The following is a 19621-nucleotide window of genomic DNA, read 5'->3' on the forward strand; positions in this document are numbered from 1 at the left end:
CACACGTGGGTTTAGATTAAAGCTATGGTTGGTAAGACTGGAAGAGCAAGAGCAGGCAACACTTTGAAAATATGCAACCGATACGTTCTGCCCCGTCCCATCGGCCCTCGTGTCAGAGCTACGTCCCCAAAACTCATGAACTGTCTGAAAACTGTTAGAAGCTGACTTTTCACTGACCCACTCACACATATCTGGCTATCGTCTGCTCTTCAGTGGTGTAAGCCTCTCTGGCTGAAGACTCCGGTCATGCGCAGTGAGAGCATGGTAAGGATGGTAGGTTATTGACAGACAGGTATGCCAGCCAATCATCTCAGTCCGGGTAACAGGTAAATGTATTTTTACGGTGACATTATTTATTGATGGCTATCGGGACATGAAAAGGAGTTCAACAACCCAACCTTTAAAACATTTAACATATACTATTTATATTTCTTGCCTGTTTTTGGAGCAGATGTAAAATAAATCTATAAATTCTTTCATGAATGACTAAATTAAATGAATGCATTCTGAAGCCACCCAACCCAACCTCGCTGGATGCTTTTGCTCCGTGCTATCCTGAACAACAAATCATTTTGTTTTCATTCATGCTGGTCAAAGTTCCGGGGCCAATATCCAGGCAGAACGAATGTCTTCCTCTGCAGAGCTGTTCGGGGAGTTGCAGTCAGAGGGTCTACTGGACTCCATGCCAGCAGAGATGGGTCCGCTCGAGGCCAAACTGGCGTTAGTCTTTCCCTCGAGCACATTATTTATCCCTAAAATGGCCTTGAATGCAGCACTGTTCTCTGTCCCACCTTAACCATGATGCAGTATCTGCAGTAGGTGAATTTATGGGTCTGTAAATCTGTCATCTTCAGATTACCACCAAATACTGAAACCAAATATTGCTATCGCTTGCAGGACTCAATATTCCAATTGACCTCCGTTCTATATCAAGTACTGAATAATAGTAAATAATCACGAAAGTTGGCCTCATGTGGAAACAAATGAAATAAGAGATAAAAAGAAGGAAATAAGAGAAAGAAGAGAATTTTGTTTTAATGGTGCTGATGAAAGACAAAGAAGAAAATATGTAGGGAGTATTTCAGAGCTCATGCTGTAATCGAGCCAACTTTGAGTCGCCGCTGTGCACTTCACCTCCCATCTGGCTCAAATTGGTTTTAGCTGATTGTCGGGGAATTACATCTTTAGTTTAATCCTCTGGTTTTGGCGCGACAGGGACATGTGGTTGATTTTCAGCTGCAGGTCGTAAAACCCCTGTCCTGGTAAAACATTTTATATTGTGGCCCAGAAAGCTTTTTAAACAATGGCTTTGGTGTAAATCATGCCTAGAGCACATGCGTCGTTTGCGGAGGCGGTGGGAGGCTACCATTATCCCGCCTGGATCATTTAAGTCTTCTCGTGGGAGCCAAGGGTTTGGGCTCTTAGTGTAACTTAATGTCATTCCCTGGTAACCTTAGCTTCACTTGTCTCTCGCTATGAGGACTCACGGGCCTGTTAAGTCAGGTCATCACCTCATAATAAAGCAATCTTTTAATTTGACTCTTTATTCTGCCACGGAGGAGAAGAAAAAAGGATCGGTTTAAACCTCTGCTGCTCGGGAAGCCTACGTGGTGTCTCTGTACAAGACCCAGAAAACACATTCGGTTTCACGTTTATGTTTTATTTTTGCTCGGGGGAACTTCTCCAGGGTCATTTCATCCTACAGAGAGTGATGATAGAAACAATGATGGTATATGTTTTGCAGACTTGCAGGGATATCGGTCGGTCGGGTTTCCATCATTAAGCCAAGTGCAAACAGGAAACTTTAACTTGCATCAGTCTCTCCTCATAAGGATCAGCAACTCGTTCCGTTGAAATAACTGGCAATTTGACTGCGGTAATTTAGAGTTGTGGTGGAGCTTTCTACACTGTGGTCTTCAGTTGAAGGCTAATTTCTTTTTATGTACCATTTCGATTTGGACTGAAAAATGTTTTTGTGTGGGCTAATGTGGGAGTTAGGCTGTTGATTGGCCCGTTCAGTCGGCAACCTCCCCTCCTGTATAAATAAATCATCTCAACAGGAAGAGTTCGATTGCCTCTTGATGTTTTGTAGCTTTTAGCTCGGTAGAACACAATGCTGTGTTGTCTGCTTCAAATTAATTTCCAATACAGTCTCGGATGAATATCGATTTTCTTATGCTGCTATCGTGACTGTCTTATGCTTTACGACTGGACTTCCTTGTAAACAGAGATTTACAGCCCCAGTCGCTGCATACCAAAGCCGCCACTGCCTCCTACTGCCGTAAATGAGTATTGCCCTACAGATACTTCAGGTGAGGCAGGTGAGTGATTCCCTTGTGAAAACTGACACAAAGCAATTAAAATAAAGAAATAACCCAAACATAATGGTGGTGTGTGGGGGGGCAAGGTAATCACATGAGATAACGCCTTAATAAATCTCAAACCAATATATGTGCTGAAATGTCCAGGGGGCCATATATATATATATATAAAGATGGACAATGAGACGCGTCCCCAAAAGTGATGCCAAAGTGTCCTGATCACCCCCCTGGTGGCTGGCTGCAGTATATGGCATAAACCCAGCCTCCTCCATGTCTTTTTCAGTAGTTCTTATAACATTGATGCATGTCCAGCGGTTCATTCGCCTGGTAACTTTGGTTTTTCATTAGATGTTTGATGCTATAAAAGGGGGCGAAGTGTCATGATTGACAGTTGAGCTCTAAGCCATCAATCACTGCTGCTCAGACTCTGTCTCCAAATTACGTAATTGGCACAAGATGGCAGGGTTCACACCTAGGATATGTTGGCTTCATTTCTGGACAGTGGAGACATGTCGTCCATATTTATATACAGTCAATGGGCGAGACACACAATCATTCATTGGATTCAAAATATCTTATTGATTTCTTAACAAATCTCCAGATTAGATTTATTTTGAAGGGATTATTACTTTGACATTACACGGACAAATAACTAAAAGATAACCTTCCTGTTTCAAAGATGAGTCACTGTAGGTAGGCACTGGTTCAGAGACACCCTGAGGTAATCTAGTCAAACTGTTGGTTTGTCTTAACCAGCCGCACCGGATGATTTGTTACACATCTGGAAAGGCTTTGCTAGGTCTTTAGAAAAAGGCAGGCGCTCTCAAAAAGTACTCCACAGGTGATTGGATGAACCATCACCGCCTATCATGGCTGCCGACACCAGGCCGGAGCAGATCAAAAAATGTTTCCGTGAAGAATACACTGCATTTCTTATATATTTGATACTGCACCAACCCTGTCATCATTCCTATGACACGCCTGCAGCTGCTAATGGTTCCTCCCTCATCAGATGCTGATTGAAACATCCAGCTGCCTTGCATGGTTCCCGATGTTTACAACCTGCCTGCTTATCCTGCCCCTTCCTTTCCATTATCATAATTGACAGTTATAGTATGATGGCACAGCGATGGGACCCAAGTTGTGATGTAGTTATCCTTATACGGACAATCAGTTCCCTCATCCATTTGCATGCTTCCCTTATGCAACCTGATAGCCCCACCTTCCTATTCTGTAAAACAACAATAGACTATATCACCGTCTTCAGGGATTATTGTTTCAACTTTGAGGAGACACCTCCACCAGTGTTGTGGTAGAGATCTGGCTCCAAGTGAATGTCAGTCAGACACATTAATTTCCTCCTCGGGTGTTTGGTTTTAAACTTCGGGGCACATCTCCGATGCCGCGGTTTATTTTCTGTAGTCGTACATTTATAAATATGAGAAGGATTTCTTGTGAAAGCAAATATCAGAAGGTTATGGATTAAGGGTGCACCGTGGTGGGATTTCTCTGTCAGCCTGAGAAAACATGCACATGTCAACGTCCTTCCCCGCTGGCACCACAAAATGTAGTGTAGTAGATAATTGTGTGTGTGTTTGTGGTCCATGTGTTACTTATGTTGTGGGGACCTAAATCTATCGAAACAGTCACATTATGGGGATTTGTGTTCCTTATGGGGACAAAAAGAAAGTCCCAATAATGTAAATCATTAAATTCTTAAGGAAGAGACACGTTGGGTTAAGTTTAGGTTTTGCTTAAGGGTTGAGGTTAGATCATTAGTGACTATAGTTAAGGTTAAAGTAAGTCTCCAGGAAATCAATGCAATGTCCTGCAAAGGGGTGTGTGTGTGTGTGTGTGTGTGTGTGTGTGTGTGTGTGTGTGTGTGTGTGTGTGTGTGTGTGTGTGTGTGTTAGATAATTTACAGGATGTACTGACATTCCCCAACAAACAAATCAAACAAGCCAAGTCCTATAGACTGTCAGTAGTGAGTTAAGACTTCACATTAAAACATTACAACTTGTATGTGTGTGTGTCTGTGCATCTGTGTGTGTACTGGTTAAGTGTCGAGACAACCGCTGCGATGTTGTGATTAAGCGTGCTGACTGTTTGCTCTGGAGTGCAGCACATTCCTCGCAGCCTTAATTGATAGCAATTTTGTGGTTTTAGATGTGGTGTTTGATTGGGAGGCGGATTTGAAGTCTTGATTTGAAGGGCACAGAGTTTTTATTGTCTTTGGAACGTCAGGGGTGAATGCCTGAGTGATGGCCTTACTACCTTGTGAGACACATCAAGGGGGGAACCAGTGAGTTGGCACTAACTTGGACTGCTCCATTTCTTTTTCTTTTTTGTACCTCTCTCTTTCAGCTTTTGTTTTTCGTGCCTTGCCAATGCAAAAGTGCAAACTGAAAGCTGCTCAGTGTGCAGTGTATTCCCTCTGTGCCAAGAGCTGTCCGTTCGAACAGTTGTTTTTCCTCTATAACCAGTGGAATTGTCCCTCCAGGGGACACCTGGCTTGTTCCCCACCTCCACTGTGCGAATGTTCACTGGCTCAAACTGCCAGATGTTATGAAAGGATCTATTGAAGTAGACCTTTAGGTCATAAAGGGATCGAAAAAAAAGCCACCACGACTGAAAGTCTTTTCTGATACCTTCAGTGACCACACTATGTCATCTGATTTTACATGGGGCTCTCACGTCTAACTCCTTGCAAAGCAAAACACAGTCAGGAAACCGGACGTGACGTTATTTGCTCTCGAATAACTATCGTTTTTGTTCTGAAGTATTTTTGGGGTCAGCGTTTTGTTTGCCATAGTGTGACTGAGATTTTTTTGGGGACTTTTTAAAAACAGAGAGCTGGCAAAAGACGGAGAGAAGCCGTCCAGAGCTAAAAAAGAAATGAGAAGCAGCAGCAGGAGCACGAGTGATAGAGAACGAGAGAATGGCAAGTGGGGTGGAAAAAAAATAGGGAAAGAGAATTTGAGATATTAGGAGAATAAATGGAAAGAATCAAAGGGGGAAGAAAATTGGTTTACAGTTGTCTGCCTGCCGTTATTCCCTCTCTATGACTTTCTGAAATGCACACACACACATGCGCACGCACACAAAATTGTGAAGTTGCAGTTGGCCCAGCTCCTTGTTTGTACTAGCGTGCTTGACCAAGGCCTATTTATTGATTGGCTAGTGTGCCAGACCTGAGGACTCGCGGGGCTCTGATACCCCGGATTACTCCCCCCACATTCACACATCGTACAGACTAAAACACACTCACACACATACACACTCACTCTCTCTCCCAGTCCTCCTCCCTCCCCTCAGCTTCTCCAAATTACTCCTAAGGAAGAACGGGAGCAAGTCAGAGAGGAGACGACCGGCAGTCGGGACACACAGAGTGACCCAGAGAGGAGGGCATCACACATCAGGCTCATATACATACACACACACACACACACACACACACACAAATAACACTTGAGCAGAATTGGAGTGACAGGCTCACACACTTTAAAAAGCATGGAGCAAGATTTTTCATCTTGCAAGCTACTGGTGACGGCTCTTCTTATACTGGTACAGTAATATTTGTACTTTTTTCCATTTTCATCCTGTAAATATTCAATTTGTCTAGTGATACTTTTGTCTGTTGTCCTTTATTTCATTATGAATCATCTTCCAATAGTAAAGCATTCAGAAAGCATGTGTTATAGTGGGTTTCTTTACTGTATTACAGTATGCAGTATGGTTATATGACTCCCATCAGCAGAAGCTTTAACAGGGCCCTTAACAGGGCAGTTATTAATGTGACTTACAGAGGGTGAGCTCTCCCTGTTACATTGCACTGACTGCCTTGCGGCACGACAGCGAGCGCAGCGCCGTGCCGTGCAGCACGCAGCAGACGACAAGAGATTCAGCAGATGTGCAAATATCGTATGTCTTGCCGACTGAAATGGCCATCGTATGTATATTGACACAGTCTGCAAATGAAGGCACGGGAGTCAGGTTTCTTTTCCCCTGTCGAGGACTTTTCCATCTTCAAGGAAAATGTCCCAGCGTCTCAGCTGCTGACAGGTGACTTAAATAGAATCCGTCCATCAGAATAGCACATAAGCTGGAGGTCAGTGGTCTTTATATCATATATTCATTTCCTCAATTCCACTGGATGTGAAAACATGGGGTGGGTGACAGCCAGGGGGCCGTCTGTGGTGATGCATTAGCTCTGTTTTTCTCATATTAACTAAGCCAGAGAACCAATAGGTCTAAATATACATGCTTTGATGTGTAAATGGTGAGGGGATCTTGATATTACAGCGGGGCCTGCTCCCTCCATACAATGCAAATAAAACCCTGGAGGGATCAGAACAGAAGAGGTGGGATGTGTTGTGATGGAGGCTTAGGGAGCCTCCAAGAGGATATCTGAGCCTTTGGATTATTGGAGCCAAATCCCAGCAGGACTGCCCTTTGACTAGCGCAGAACAATGGCAGCGCAGTTGGCCAAACAACCTCCTCATCTCCATCCCTCCATTCGACTGCCCCTCCTCCTTCCTCACCAGCCTTGTAATGCCTCCAGCTGTAATTGAGTGCAAAATTCACTGATGACTTTTCAAAGGAGAAATTAAAGGTGGCGTTCTAACTGGCTGCCCAGAGCACAGCCCTGTGTTTATTTACCGTTGATCCAAACATTGGAATAGCTGGCCCGTCGCGCCACTGCCGATGTGTTTGGCAGCATGGTCCATTGGCAGCGTGTTTGGGTTTTGCCGTTCCCCCTCTGCTGTTCCTCAGGCGTCATCGCCACTGACAGCCATTCACATCAGTCCCCGCACACTTGTAATAATGTGCACCCACCTCTCTGCAGCGTAAATGGCGTGGGTGTTTTTGCTACCGTGACCCAAAGAAAATAATCAGAGCAGTGTTATTACCTTGTATTTGCTTTCCTCTAGAACAGTCATTCCCAAAGTGTGGGCCGCGGCCCCCTGGTGGGCCGTGAAGCCACTGAAGGTGGGCCGTGAGAGGTCATCAGAAAATAAATAGATAAAAAAGTTTCAGATTTGTAAGTAAGCGTTGATTACCACAAAAAAACGCCTTAAGTATATTTGGTTATGCCTCAAATGTGTTTTTCTTCTCCCTGATATTCTTGTTGTGCTCTGTTATACAAACAGCAAGAATATATTTTTAACAATCCACTATTTGCACTTCATGTTTTTTTACATTGGTTGCTTTGCAAATTGTTACGCTTAAATGTGGATGTTATTGGATTTGCACTGCATATGCCTACGTTCATATACAATTATTTTAGCTATAAAATGAATAATATGTATGTAATAGTTGATTCTAGTCCTGTGTGTGGATTATATAGTTGTGATTAAAGGTGTGGGTGGGCCGCACAAATTTGTCAGTTTTCAAATTGGGCCGCGGCATTCTTAAGTTTGGGAATGGCTGCTCTAGAAGATCCATTCGTCTTTGTAGACAAAGCACAATGCCATTTTTCCTGGTGAAAGGGGCCAAAGAGGTCAGAATAACTGGGCACTCCCTGAGTTTTCCCTCTAAAATCTCCAGGCTGTGTATCTCAAAAGCAGATTCTGGACCTTCAGCTCAGTGAGCACAAATCTTTTTACAGCAGGTGTTTCATGTAAGTTGTCATAGTCCCTTTCCTATTCGTTGTGATCAGAGCATAGTCTAGTATAGGTCTACAGGTCATAATATAGGAGGTGGGTGATCTGTCCAAGTATTAGTTCCAAGTCTTTTTTAAATATTTTTTTCCATTTTGCAGGTTTTCATCCATTCAGCAGTGAGACAACCAATTTTTTCCTGCACTTCATTCTCGCTGGCAGCTTCTGAGTAGAATACCTCGTTGACAGCAAAAGCAATGTACTCTCATTTTCACGTCCCCCCGTGTTTAGACAGTGCAGCTCTCTAACTTCATTCAATCAGCTCCGCGAAGAACACCGAGAAGAGGCTGCCCGAGCAGAACCAAGAGAAATAAATACACCTCACATACTGCCACATACTGTAGATGATCGACATCACATGACAGTGCCGGCCTTGCAAATAAACATCTTCCCTAGAGCAAGGTGAGTCCAGTACAGTCGAACCGGCACTCAAAATACAATAGGACCTTGAGGAGCGCGAGAGATGGAGGCTTTTGGAGAGGATCTTCCTTTTTTTTGGCTGTCACTCTACATCTGAGGTGCACGTTGCCCTTGCAAGCGAAAAATTAATCTTCTCATAATATTGATTTTGGACGCCGCAGTAACGTCCGTGCCTCCGCTGCCAAATACAGCATGATGCAATTAACAGAGAGGGGAACAAATGTGAAGGCCCAGAGCTTAAGAGAGGACTAACATTTCATAATTATACGGGATGACTCAGACAACTGAAATATGCACGAGGGGCAAAAGTGGGGAGCTTTTGATTACTTCCCCTGGCCATGTGTCTTATCCTGTCACATGCACTGCTGTTTTGTTTTCAGCAGTTCTTTGGAATTCAGGCTCTTACCGGCAGTGGTGTTTTTTTGTGCGCTCTCATTAAATAGTTTGAAAAGGCTGAGTTTGGATTAGCTTTGCAGGAGGAGGCAACAACTCGTATAAATTGGAGATGATTTAGGAATATTCCCAAAGCCCTTTGAGAAAAATAACTCACTTTCAACATGTTACATGTGTGAGTGGGTCCTTGTACAACTGTTTAGACAGGTAGTCTAACACATAGCCTGCTGTAAATGGCATTTGTGTCACTGCGCGGTGTGTTTTATCTCAACTAGCACAGAGGGAAAGAGTTATAATGTGAAACTGGACATGCCCATACCGCCCATGACAGTTCGCATAAACCGTGTGCCTCCTTTCTTCCTCAAGCCGTGTCTCTTCCTCTGTTGTGTAGAGCTCACGGACGGCCCGCTCGGAAGAAGACAGAGACACGCTGTGGGATGCCTGGGGCTCGTGGAGTGAGTGTTCCCGCACCTGTGGAGGAGGAGCCTCGTACTCCCTGCGACGATGCCTCAGCTCCAAGTAAGGCTTTCCACACCTGTTGCATACACACAGTAACACAGGGGGCAATTTTTGTGCAGTATAAAGTGGTGCAATATTTTTAAGGCTAATGTCTACAGCCACTTCACACTGCTGATGTGAGGTACATAAGCAGAAAACGTGCATATGTCTTGGACACATTTTCATGACTTTTATCTATCCATCTAATAATTCCAGAAACCTGTATGTGGCTCACATATCTCAAGAACCATTCATCTCATCAGCTCCTCACTTGGCATGTGCATTGTTAAAGGCCCGGTGAAGTGCAGTGCTGAATTTGGTGCGATTTGTACATGCAATATGTTTAATATTCATCGATTTTGGATAAACAGGCGACCAGCGCTCTGGAGCAGCGGCTCAACAACGTAAGCAACCCTAACCCAGCATCACCACAGGCCAAACAAACAGCCCATTTCAAACAGACATGTTAACAACGGGCACTGCACTAGTATAACCTGCTACAATATTCTATGACTCAGGAATAATATGGTAACTTTCTCAATGAATTACAATTTATTTACTCTGTACTATGGTAACACACTAAATTAAGATAGTTAACCTGGTAAACAGTACACAAGCTTCACATCAGCTTGTTATACAAATATAAAGAATTAAAATATATATATATACAATATTTCTAATATGAGAACCAGAGATATAAATATTTTTAGGTAGGGGACTCAGGTTTCTGCCCTGTAATAAGGCTCAGTCATATACAGTAGATTGAATGTGTGCATTTTCAGGTTAGAGACTCATTGACTGTCAGATAAATGGAAGCATTTCATGGTCAATTTGTAAGCCTTTGCTCAAACACTATCCAAAGTAAACTCCTTACTGGGGGTGGACTGGTTTCCATTAAAGCGCCACATCATGTCTTTAAGATTCAAGGGAGGGAAGGAGAATCATTTTCTGCTACTCGCAGCTGTTCTGCCAAATAAATCCAGACGGCGTCCCTAATAGTGTGAGTAAATCTCATCAATCGCTTTGTTTCCCAAGGGCTGTAACAAGAATGCGTATGTTTTGTGAGGGGTCAACTGTGATCACTTGCACATCCACCTCCTAAGGATGTCTAGACGGCCGCATGAGCCTGAATCTTTAATTCATTAGTGACAACAGGGAAGTGATATTCAGTGAAGGCCCGGTCATGTATCTTCACACTTCACATCAGAGTATAACAATCAATGTCCCGTGCCAAAGTACGTGTCACTTTTAATAGCTGGTTTCTGTGATAGCATTCTGCGCCTTGGTTGAATTCCCACTGCTCATCATCTTGGCTTAAGACTGGAACTCGCCCTCTGGACCTCTCCATCTTTTCATCCTGGTGCCAAAGTCACCCAGTTGGTTGGACTTAAAGCTCACCCAGTGGGCTTCAAGATTAAAGCTCTGGGCAAAGTGGCCAATTACAAATGGATTTGAGAAAAAAATATGAGAAAGGAGGAGGGTATGTTTTCCATATAGAAATGCTGTCACATTTATAGACTGGGAAATAGCTGCAGGGTGACTTCACTGCATTCCTGTATTTTACAGTTCCCGGAAAGTATCGCTCACTCGGTAAAAGGTAGCCGGTCACTGAGGGGTGCTTCAGCGGGAGCCACCAGCTGTGGCAGGAAGAGCCACTGCGAATTTCCAAAGACACACTGACCAAGCGGGAAAGATCACGCTTGAGGTCACAACCGAGATGTAGTCTGAGATGTCCTCTACCATGAATCCATCTGCACTGGTACAAGAGGACCAGACTGAGAAGCATAAGGCTGTCAAAACCTCAAACTCAAAGTGACAGTCTCCCCCCCCCCCGCCTCCCTGCACCGCGTTGTAAACACAGAGGACTACGTTCCATGGTATCAGCAGCTGCCATTTCTCTTTGCTTGCCCAGAATTATTTTGGTCAGGCAAACCTTGCTACTGGCTGTAAAAGCAGTTGACGTGTTAAGAGGTGTTTGGGGTTTGAGGTTCATGTGGGATTGTGGGTAGCGTATGCCTGTGTAGACTTGCACGCTCATGTAAGTCCAGGCGGTGTGTGTTTACAAACCTGTGTGTCCTTTGGCATTGGCATGTATGGGGTTCTTGAGCAAACGGTCGGACCCTCCGTCGCACCTCATCCCACCTCACCCTACTGCTGCGTGGGAACGAGCGAGCAGTAGCCTGGCCCCGGGTGGCAGATCAAACGGCGTCATTAAAAAGCACAGCACAGGGCCCCGTGTGCGTGTGCATGTGTGTGTGTGTGTGTGTGTGTGTGTGTGTGTGACTCCTTGGAAAGAGCGGCTGGAAACGGGCCCGCAACACCCTCCAAACCAATACCACTCCAACTCTCTGACCTTTAATCATGCACACGCAGACAGGAAGGACACGCTGCTACTGCAAAAATACCTCTCAAACGGGTACATGCACGGGTACAAGTACAGACTAAACACAGATCGCCTGGCCCTCATTAGTCCCGTGAACACACTTCACTTGATCACAAGCTCCATTATGAACAACAGCATAGCCAGGTTGACGCAAGTGTGGACATATGGATTGAGTGCCATGGCAAGAGAAAGCTATTATTTATGAGGCATGTGGTTGGCAATCACTTAAGATATCAGTCTCTTTTGTCATTTCTTTTTTATGAGAAAAGGTCTCTCTCTTAAATTTATTTAGATTTCCAACATCAGGATATAAAATAAACAGTATAGCATCTAAGTGTTTCCTGATAAAGGATGTTTTTACTATTCAGTGCATCATTAAGTTGCAGAAATTGCAGGCAGTGACATTAAATGTCTTTGGGGTTTTGGAATTTCACCAAATGCATGCCACAGCTGTGTTTAGAGTCTATGCTAGTTAAAAGGGAATTTTCTCTGAGGCTAATTACCTTGCGACTGGCACCATGATAATGTGTCTGGCGTTACAGTGTAGGGGACCACCCTCTGTGTGGCCCGTGTCGTGCCAACCCCCCCCAATGCAGTAGCACGATTAGCACTGGACACAAAGTACAGCTGTATCCAAACAGCATGGTGACATCATTGTTGTAGTGGTTTGCATTTTGTCCAGCACCATCTTGTTTTGTTTTTTTAAATGAAGTAAACGTATTTGGAGGAGTCGGGGGTGAGCCTCACTGAGAGCTTGAGAACACGCCCATCTACATGTGACCTGGCACTGGACGGCACAGTTGTCAGTATCAACACCCCAACGCATGCCGTGCTTTAACTTCTATTCTTCTCTAAATGGGACCACGGTTTACAAAATGAACATCGTGCTGCACTGAAGAGGAGTTGAAACTAGAGATTGAGACCATAAACTCCTCAGGACGATATTTACTGACGTTATAAATCTGCTGGTCATTTGAGATAATACAGGTTTCAGTCACTTCCGCATCGGCTTCACTATCCGGACTCGGAGTCTACGTCCATTTATATCAGCAGTCTTTAGCTGAATCTCATGGGAATGTCATGTTTAGGATATTTGATGTAGTGAAAAAATGTAGCTGATGATATGGAAAGACAGTGGAAAGAGTGATGAATGTCTGTACCAATTTATAGCATGGTTGTTTAGACACGTCTGCAAACCTAAAAATATGAATTATATTAAGGTGCGAATAGAAAGATCAGGAGATCACCAAAGTGCAGAGGCTTCATCCTCTGGAAAATGAACAAAATATTCATAATCTATCCAATATGTGTTAAGATATTTACTGTAGATCAAAATACTGAACCAACCAAATGAAGCCATTTCCAGGACCATGCCACTGTAGCATAGCGAAAAGTGTATCGAGACAGCCACAGGGTCATTAAAATCAAAAACGATATTTCTTCTTGGGGGCATGAATGTGCTCTGCAAATTTAGTTGCAGTCTGCTGCTCATTTCTCCAGTTTTCCTAAACTGATCAATAGCAGGGCTCACAGCATGAGCATATTTCAAGCATTACAAAATCAGCCACATTTTCATGCGTCTACTCGCCGCAAGAGTATCAATATTTGCAAAGTTTGTGGAGCCATACTAGCAATTACTTCCAATCTAGCAAGAACAGTTGATGACATATATATGGACATTATGAGCATGACAAATTTTACTGCATACCCACTATAAGAAGTTATTACTGTGATTTTTTTTTTTCTTCTTCTCATGGTTACAATAGATCTTGCTTCCTTTCTTCTCTGACAATGTTACTGGCATGCGAGATGGTAGTTATACTCGATGTGTAGCCTTGTGTGTTATTAGCTGATCAGCAAATCCAGTATAATTGTAACGTTTGCGTGTATTTGGCAGAAAAAATCAGGGTCATAGTCTGTGAGTTATGTGTTACTTGCTCCAGGAATTCCGATATTTCAAGTCGTTTTTTCCCTAACCTTCGATGATGCCATTATGAATCCCTGCTCCTGCTTAGCCTCCACTTTGTAGCTTCCAAAGTCGAGAGGAAACAAAAAGGGAATTTAGTTTTTTTCCATTTGCCTCTGTTTTTCAAACATGTAGATTATATATTGCTCTGCTCAGCTGATTTTCCACACTGATCCGGATCTTTACTACCTGTCTTTCAACTCTTGGTCTTTGAAAGTTGTTTGGGTTCGAGCCCCATGACCTGCTGTTTGGCTTGGCAGAGGGGACTGTCTGCATTTGTCACAGGGTCTAATGTTCCTGCCATGCCTGTTAGTCCACATTCACTCCTCCCTTGCTTTTCTGGAATAAAATTGTACAAACTCTTTTAGTCCTCGTTCATGCGCGAGTCCAAACTCTGCAACGTTGCCTCCAATCATGATTCCAGATTAGCTGAGGGCCGACGACACTGGAATTCCTCTTAAGTTCCAAACTCAAAAGACAATCCTTTGATTAGTTTCCACCGGGGTCTCGGATAATTGGCCTATCGTAGTCGCCATCAATGGTTTATCATCACTCGGCATCAAAGCACAATGGAATCCTAATTTTCAATAAGTGGTTAACTCCACAATTTGGGCAAAGACACAGCAGACTGTCATGGACCGAGTCGTGATCCAAACTGCTCCAATCTGTTCTGCAGACACAGACTGGAGGGCTCTGCTGTCTGCTTTACTACTGTATGTGCAGCACTGCTGGTTTATTAAGCAGAGGTTTGTTTAAAGACTGGTCACTGGGACAAATGACAGTGTGTTTCAGCACCTATATTCCAACTTTTCCCTTTTTACTCATGTTTTACTTGTATTTTCAAAAGCCTTTATTATCTTTCCCTCATTTGTGAGGCTCTTCTAGTTTGAAATCAAATGGATTTGGGTTTGTGTCTGAATCCTAACATGCTGAAGTCAGATGGTAACCGTGGTAGACAAATGAAAGTCACTGTGTATGCTATCATTGGCCTTCAGCTCAAAACACAATTTTCCCCAGTACAGCCTCACAGATGTTTGTGTTTCCATTGCCATTTGCCTGTTAACAGGATTACGTTAAAACTACTGAACCGATTTTATTGAAACTTGGTGGAAGGGTGGGTATGAGCCAAGGAAAACCCCATTACTTTTGTAACCATCTAGTTATTCTTGTTGTGTTTATACACTTAACATTCTCCTAAAAAACACACCCCAATTGAATATTTATCAAAGGAGAAGTCAATAAAAGCAATGGTAATTGTGGTAAACATGGAAATAAAACATGTCTTGTCATAGATCAGGTATCAGTCAAGGGAACAAGACAAGGTTATAAAGGTAGCATGTTAATAAAGCAGCAATTTGCAAGGCTTTTATTGATTTGTGTGTGTGTGTGTGTGTGTGTGTGGGTACACTAATTCTTATAACCTCTTTACAACCTTTTCCAGCATAAACGCTGACATTACCAGGAGCAGTAGACCTTAGTAGCCTGGTCTTAATGAGGGAAAACGTAATATCTTAGGTCCTGATTAAGGTTAGTGGTGAGATGTGGATCATGGGGAAGTTAGGGTTAGGCATGATTTGGTCATGGTTAAGGTTAGGGACAAGGTTTTGGTTAGGCTGTCAACAATGAATGGAAGCTGAGCAAACCTGTCTGTGTGTTACACCACAGACAGGCACAATCATATCATCATTTGCTGCCCCCTCTAATAAACACCTTCTTTATTAATGCACAGTCGCAGAGTGCGAGTTCGACTGTTAAATCTCAACTCATCATTCTGCCGAACCATCGCTGCCGGAATCCACCCGCTTCTCAGCAATTCTAAAACACATAATGAGAGTCAGTGGTTGAAATACCAGACGGCAGGTCACTGGTGTTCATTGTGGTTTGTTTTATCATTTACCCCCAAGGCCACTTCACTCATATGTTCTTTTTCTTATTTTCATCTGCAGGACCTGCGAAGGGCAGAATATCAAATATCGCACATGCAGTAATGTGGTAAGTTTAGCACACTCATCTTTATGTAATGGATGTCTGTGGAGCTTTCAAGTGGTTTTCTCTCGAGACGAACCGATACGGCAAATTGTGATGATGGAGGATTCAGTGTGGTGGAACTGTGAAAATATTCCCCGGGCTTATTGGGCAGAGGTATAATTTTGTGATCTCGGTTCCTGTTGTTTGGACGAAAGTGAGAAGTTGTGGTGGGGAAACATCAAACATCCATTTTGTTTTCATCTAATCTTGTAATCTGGTATTTACATGCAGCAGCCAAAAATTCAACCACAGAGATGTGTGACATTAACAAGAGTGATATATTTTACACTGATTCAATCTAAAATATTCTTGTCTGTGCTACGCTCAGGACTGCCCTCCAGAAACTGGTGATTTCCGTGCCCAGCAGTGTTCCGCTCACGCAGACGTGCGACACCAGGGTCAGTACCATGAGTGGGTGCCTCTGTACAACGACCCGGACAACCCCTGCGCTCTCAAGTGCAAAGCCAAAGGTTCGGGCTCCGTGGTGGAGCTGGCGCCCAAGGTTCTGGACGGGACTCGCTGTTACACCGAGTCCTTGGACATGTGTATCAGTGGAGTCTGCCAGGTAGGAGACTGACTCCGAGACCTTTCATGTTTTTCTGCCACTGAAGAGTATTTTTTTAAATTTTTTTTATGTATCTATTGTGAAAATCACAAGAAGCCAAAATACTTAATTGTAGACTCAGAATATTGTGAGAGAGGCGACCTGTTCGTAGCTCTGTGTGTCAGTGTTTCGACATTTGCACAGTTTTTTTGGATCCCACGAGAAACTTCTCAGAAACTGTGTGTGATTTCGATCAATTGCTGTTAAGAAAATCAAAAAAATGGATTTTTCAGAGGACACTTGCATACCAGTGAGTTGGGAGCAGCCACAGGCTCCTTGGAGAACTTGAGCACAAATATGCAGTGCATTTTAAGAAAATCTGACAAATGTAGTGCATATTTGTGCAAAGTATTTGTGCTGCTGCGTAAAATAAAAACTTCAGTGAAACATCTGACTGGTATTTAGTCTATTTAGATTTTTAAGAAAATGCATTCTGAAATGTGTTTTGAAATGCAGTTTAATTTAACAATTTAATTTAATCAAGAATGGAAGGGCATAAAGGAGGTTATGTTTTGTCTGCGTTTTTTTGTTTGTTGGCAGGATTACGCAAAAACCTCCATGAAATGTTTTGCAGGGGTGGGGCATGACCAAAAGAAGAACCTATTAAATTTTGGAGCAGATTAGCATCAGGGGTTTGATCCATGGTTTTTATTTCCACCTCCTTTAACACTGCAAAATAGAGCATTTTCCCACATTGTTGTGTATTTCTGATGAAACAATGCAGAGATCTTAATGAAATAAATAAATAAAATCTGTCGATACGCATACTTTATGTGCAGTTATATATAGGATTTAATTTACTGGTTCACAGGTTGCAGCTTGACAGTGCATTTGGCTGCAAAGAAACTCATGCATCGTGTATATATATATAGGCTGACTGAACATCATGCCATCTGCTTTACAAATGAATATCCAATGAGAAGAACAGTTGAGACTGGGCTTTTGACTGGCAGTCCAGGAAATAGTTCAGAATTTTAATGCACTCTCCAACATGCTTAAAATCACACTGGGGTTTTTGGTTTTCCTTACCGACGGAGATTTCGGGAAAAACTCCATCAATCAAATATGGATGGTTGAAGATAATATTTAACAGAAAACAGTGAGGGAACTTTTTTACTTTTGTAAAAAGCATGATCATTTCCCAGTTGATGTTTCATGCTATCTCTATAATACAAACAATAGCAGTGGCATGAATGTGGAAGAAACCAGATGGTTTGGTTTGTTTGGATCCTTTGATGACAACATTTACATGGCATGAGGAAAGACATTCTTTTTAAATCTCAATTGAAGGTTTAACAGAACCAAGATGTTTTCTTTTACTGGGACTTGTTTTCATTTTTCCTTTTATTTCTTCTGTTCCTGTCATATTTTTGCACATGAGCCTAATGAACATTTACTGCCGAATGCTTAAGCTCTCAGAAAAAGTGTTAAGTAATCAGGTCACTGTGAAAGTCTCTGATTAATCTTCTTTGTGTTACAGATTGTAGGTTGCGATCATGAGCTGGGGAGTACAACAAAGGAGGACAACTGTGGTGTCTGCAATGGAGACGGCTCTTCCTGCCGACTTGTGCGAGGACACTACAAATCCCAGCATGCTTCAGGAAAAAGTAAAGCGTCTTCACCCAAGGCAGTCGTTTGTTCAGACTGAAATAATTACTTATTTACTTTTAAACATAAAGTTAAAGCTGACAAAATAACCCTGTTGAAGTCATTTTGGTTATCTTTAAAAGGAAAGTCGACAACATCTCAGTTTCAACTTTGACTCTAAAAGACATCAGCACTTATTGGGTAGTTGATCTAATGAAAGATTAAGTTGTATTGTGGGACCTGTAGGATTCAGTGATTTTGGAGCTCCACCCATGCAAGACTGTGAGGATCATAGATTGTTAACAAAGCTAGATGACACATCTCCACTTCCTCCCACGATCCAGAAATGAAACCGAAAGTATCCCACATACAAACGCTTCCATTTTGCCTCATTTGAAGCCAGATTTTGGGGGATGGAGCTGCATATCAGTCCCAGCTGTCAATCATGACGTTTTTGTCCCATCAAGTAACTAATTAAAACCAAACTTACTGGAAAAATAAAGACTTGAACAAACATCGGTGTGATAAGAATGACCTGAAATGACAGAAACCATCTTTGACAAAAATGTTTTTGACTTTTACTCATACTGACTTTTTAATTTGATCCATGTCACTTTAGAGAAGTGCAAGACTTGATCGATAGTGTAAAAAAATGTAATTATATTGCTGAAGTTGTATTACAGTATTCTCTCTCTCTCTCTCTCTCTCTCTCTCTCTCTCTCTCTCTCTCTCCCCCCCTCCCCCTCTCTGTCTGTTTGTCTCACCCAAGCTGAGGACACAGTCGTCGTCATCCCCTACAAGAGTCGTCATGTGCGTCTGGTTCTGAAAGGCCCAGATCACTTGTGTAAGTCCTGGTAGGTCCAGGGTGCCCTTCCATCCAAAATAGTTGACCCAAGTGTACTGCATGTGCTATTTGAATTATACTGCAGGTCGTGTTCTCTAGTAAAACCTTTTAAAAAACGTCTCACCCAAATAACAAGCTATAATTACGTTGTCTGCCTCTCTCATTAAGACTGTTTTGTTTTTTTAAAGGTGACTCAGAATAGTCAGAAGAGGTATTTATTTTGTTCTGGCTCTGAGACTCAGCAGCAAATATCACTGATGTCAAAGCACCGGCACCAAACTCCCTGCTGAATCAAATTGATAACAAATGCTCCATCTCTGCACCTATCCCTCGCTTCGAAGGTCATTTCCTGAGCTCGGCCGAAAGCACTTCTTTTTCTGAATGGGTCAATTTTTCATTAAATATTTCCCCCTGTTTCTTTGTTGGCCGCGGGCACTTAAATTGTAACCATCTGTCGGCAGACGCTGACTGCCGCTGGTTACAGCTTGTTCCTGTGTTTCCCCCCCCTGTTTTTGTTTAAACTTCCTTGCTGGAATCACACAAAACCTTGTTAGGCCAAGGTTGACGTGAGGTCAAACAATGGAAAAGCTCAGTGCAGCGCTGGCCTGCTCACAGACCTACATGAGGGATTGCCAAAGTGAGAGTCTTTGCCTCCAAACGCAACAGACACACTACGTTCTTTGTGTGTAACTGGACTGAAGACCTCAGATACATGAAAGTATCTCGACATTTTATAACTTCTTCACACTTATTTTCAGTTTCATTTTGTGTTAAGATGAAAAGGCGAGAATTGACTATGATACTGAAAATAAAGGTGAAACTCAAATTGTTGGTGGATTTTGTGACTTTATCCGTTTCCTCTTTCTGGCCATGATGAGTCCATTGTGCTCTCGATTCCTCCTCTGTTTCCTCTTTAG

The 19621-nt window shown here is 42.8% G+C and overlaps 1 protein-coding gene across 5 annotated transcripts in view; it reads left to right on the forward strand.

Moving 5' to 3' along the window:
* Nucleotides 1–19621, forward strand: part of LOC117752234 (ADAMTS-like protein 1) — a 95874-nt gene that overhangs the window by 51877 nt on the left and 24376 nt on the right. For 4 of the 5 annotated variants that reach the window (XM_034569444.1, XM_034569449.1, XM_034569447.1 and 1 more), the window contains exons 3-7: nucleotides 9186–9313; nucleotides 15588–15633; nucleotides 15998–16234; nucleotides 17754–17880; nucleotides 18630–18704. In XM_034569444.1, the coding sequence (XP_034425335.1) occupies nucleotides 9186–9313; nucleotides 15588–15633; nucleotides 15998–16234; nucleotides 17754–17880; nucleotides 18630–18704 (613 nt within the window). Of the gene's footprint in view, nucleotides 1–5675; nucleotides 5886–9185; nucleotides 9314–15587; nucleotides 15634–15997; nucleotides 16235–17753; nucleotides 17881–18629; nucleotides 18705–19621 lie in introns of those variants that run through there. The other variant, XM_034569448.1, reaches the window with a different exon arrangement.

Source organism: Hippoglossus hippoglossus, chromosome 18, assembly GCF_009819705.1.
Source record: "Hippoglossus hippoglossus isolate fHipHip1 chromosome 18, fHipHip1.pri, whole genome shotgun sequence".
Classification (NCBI taxonomy): Eukaryota; Metazoa; Chordata; class Actinopteri; order Pleuronectiformes; family Pleuronectidae; genus Hippoglossus; species Hippoglossus hippoglossus.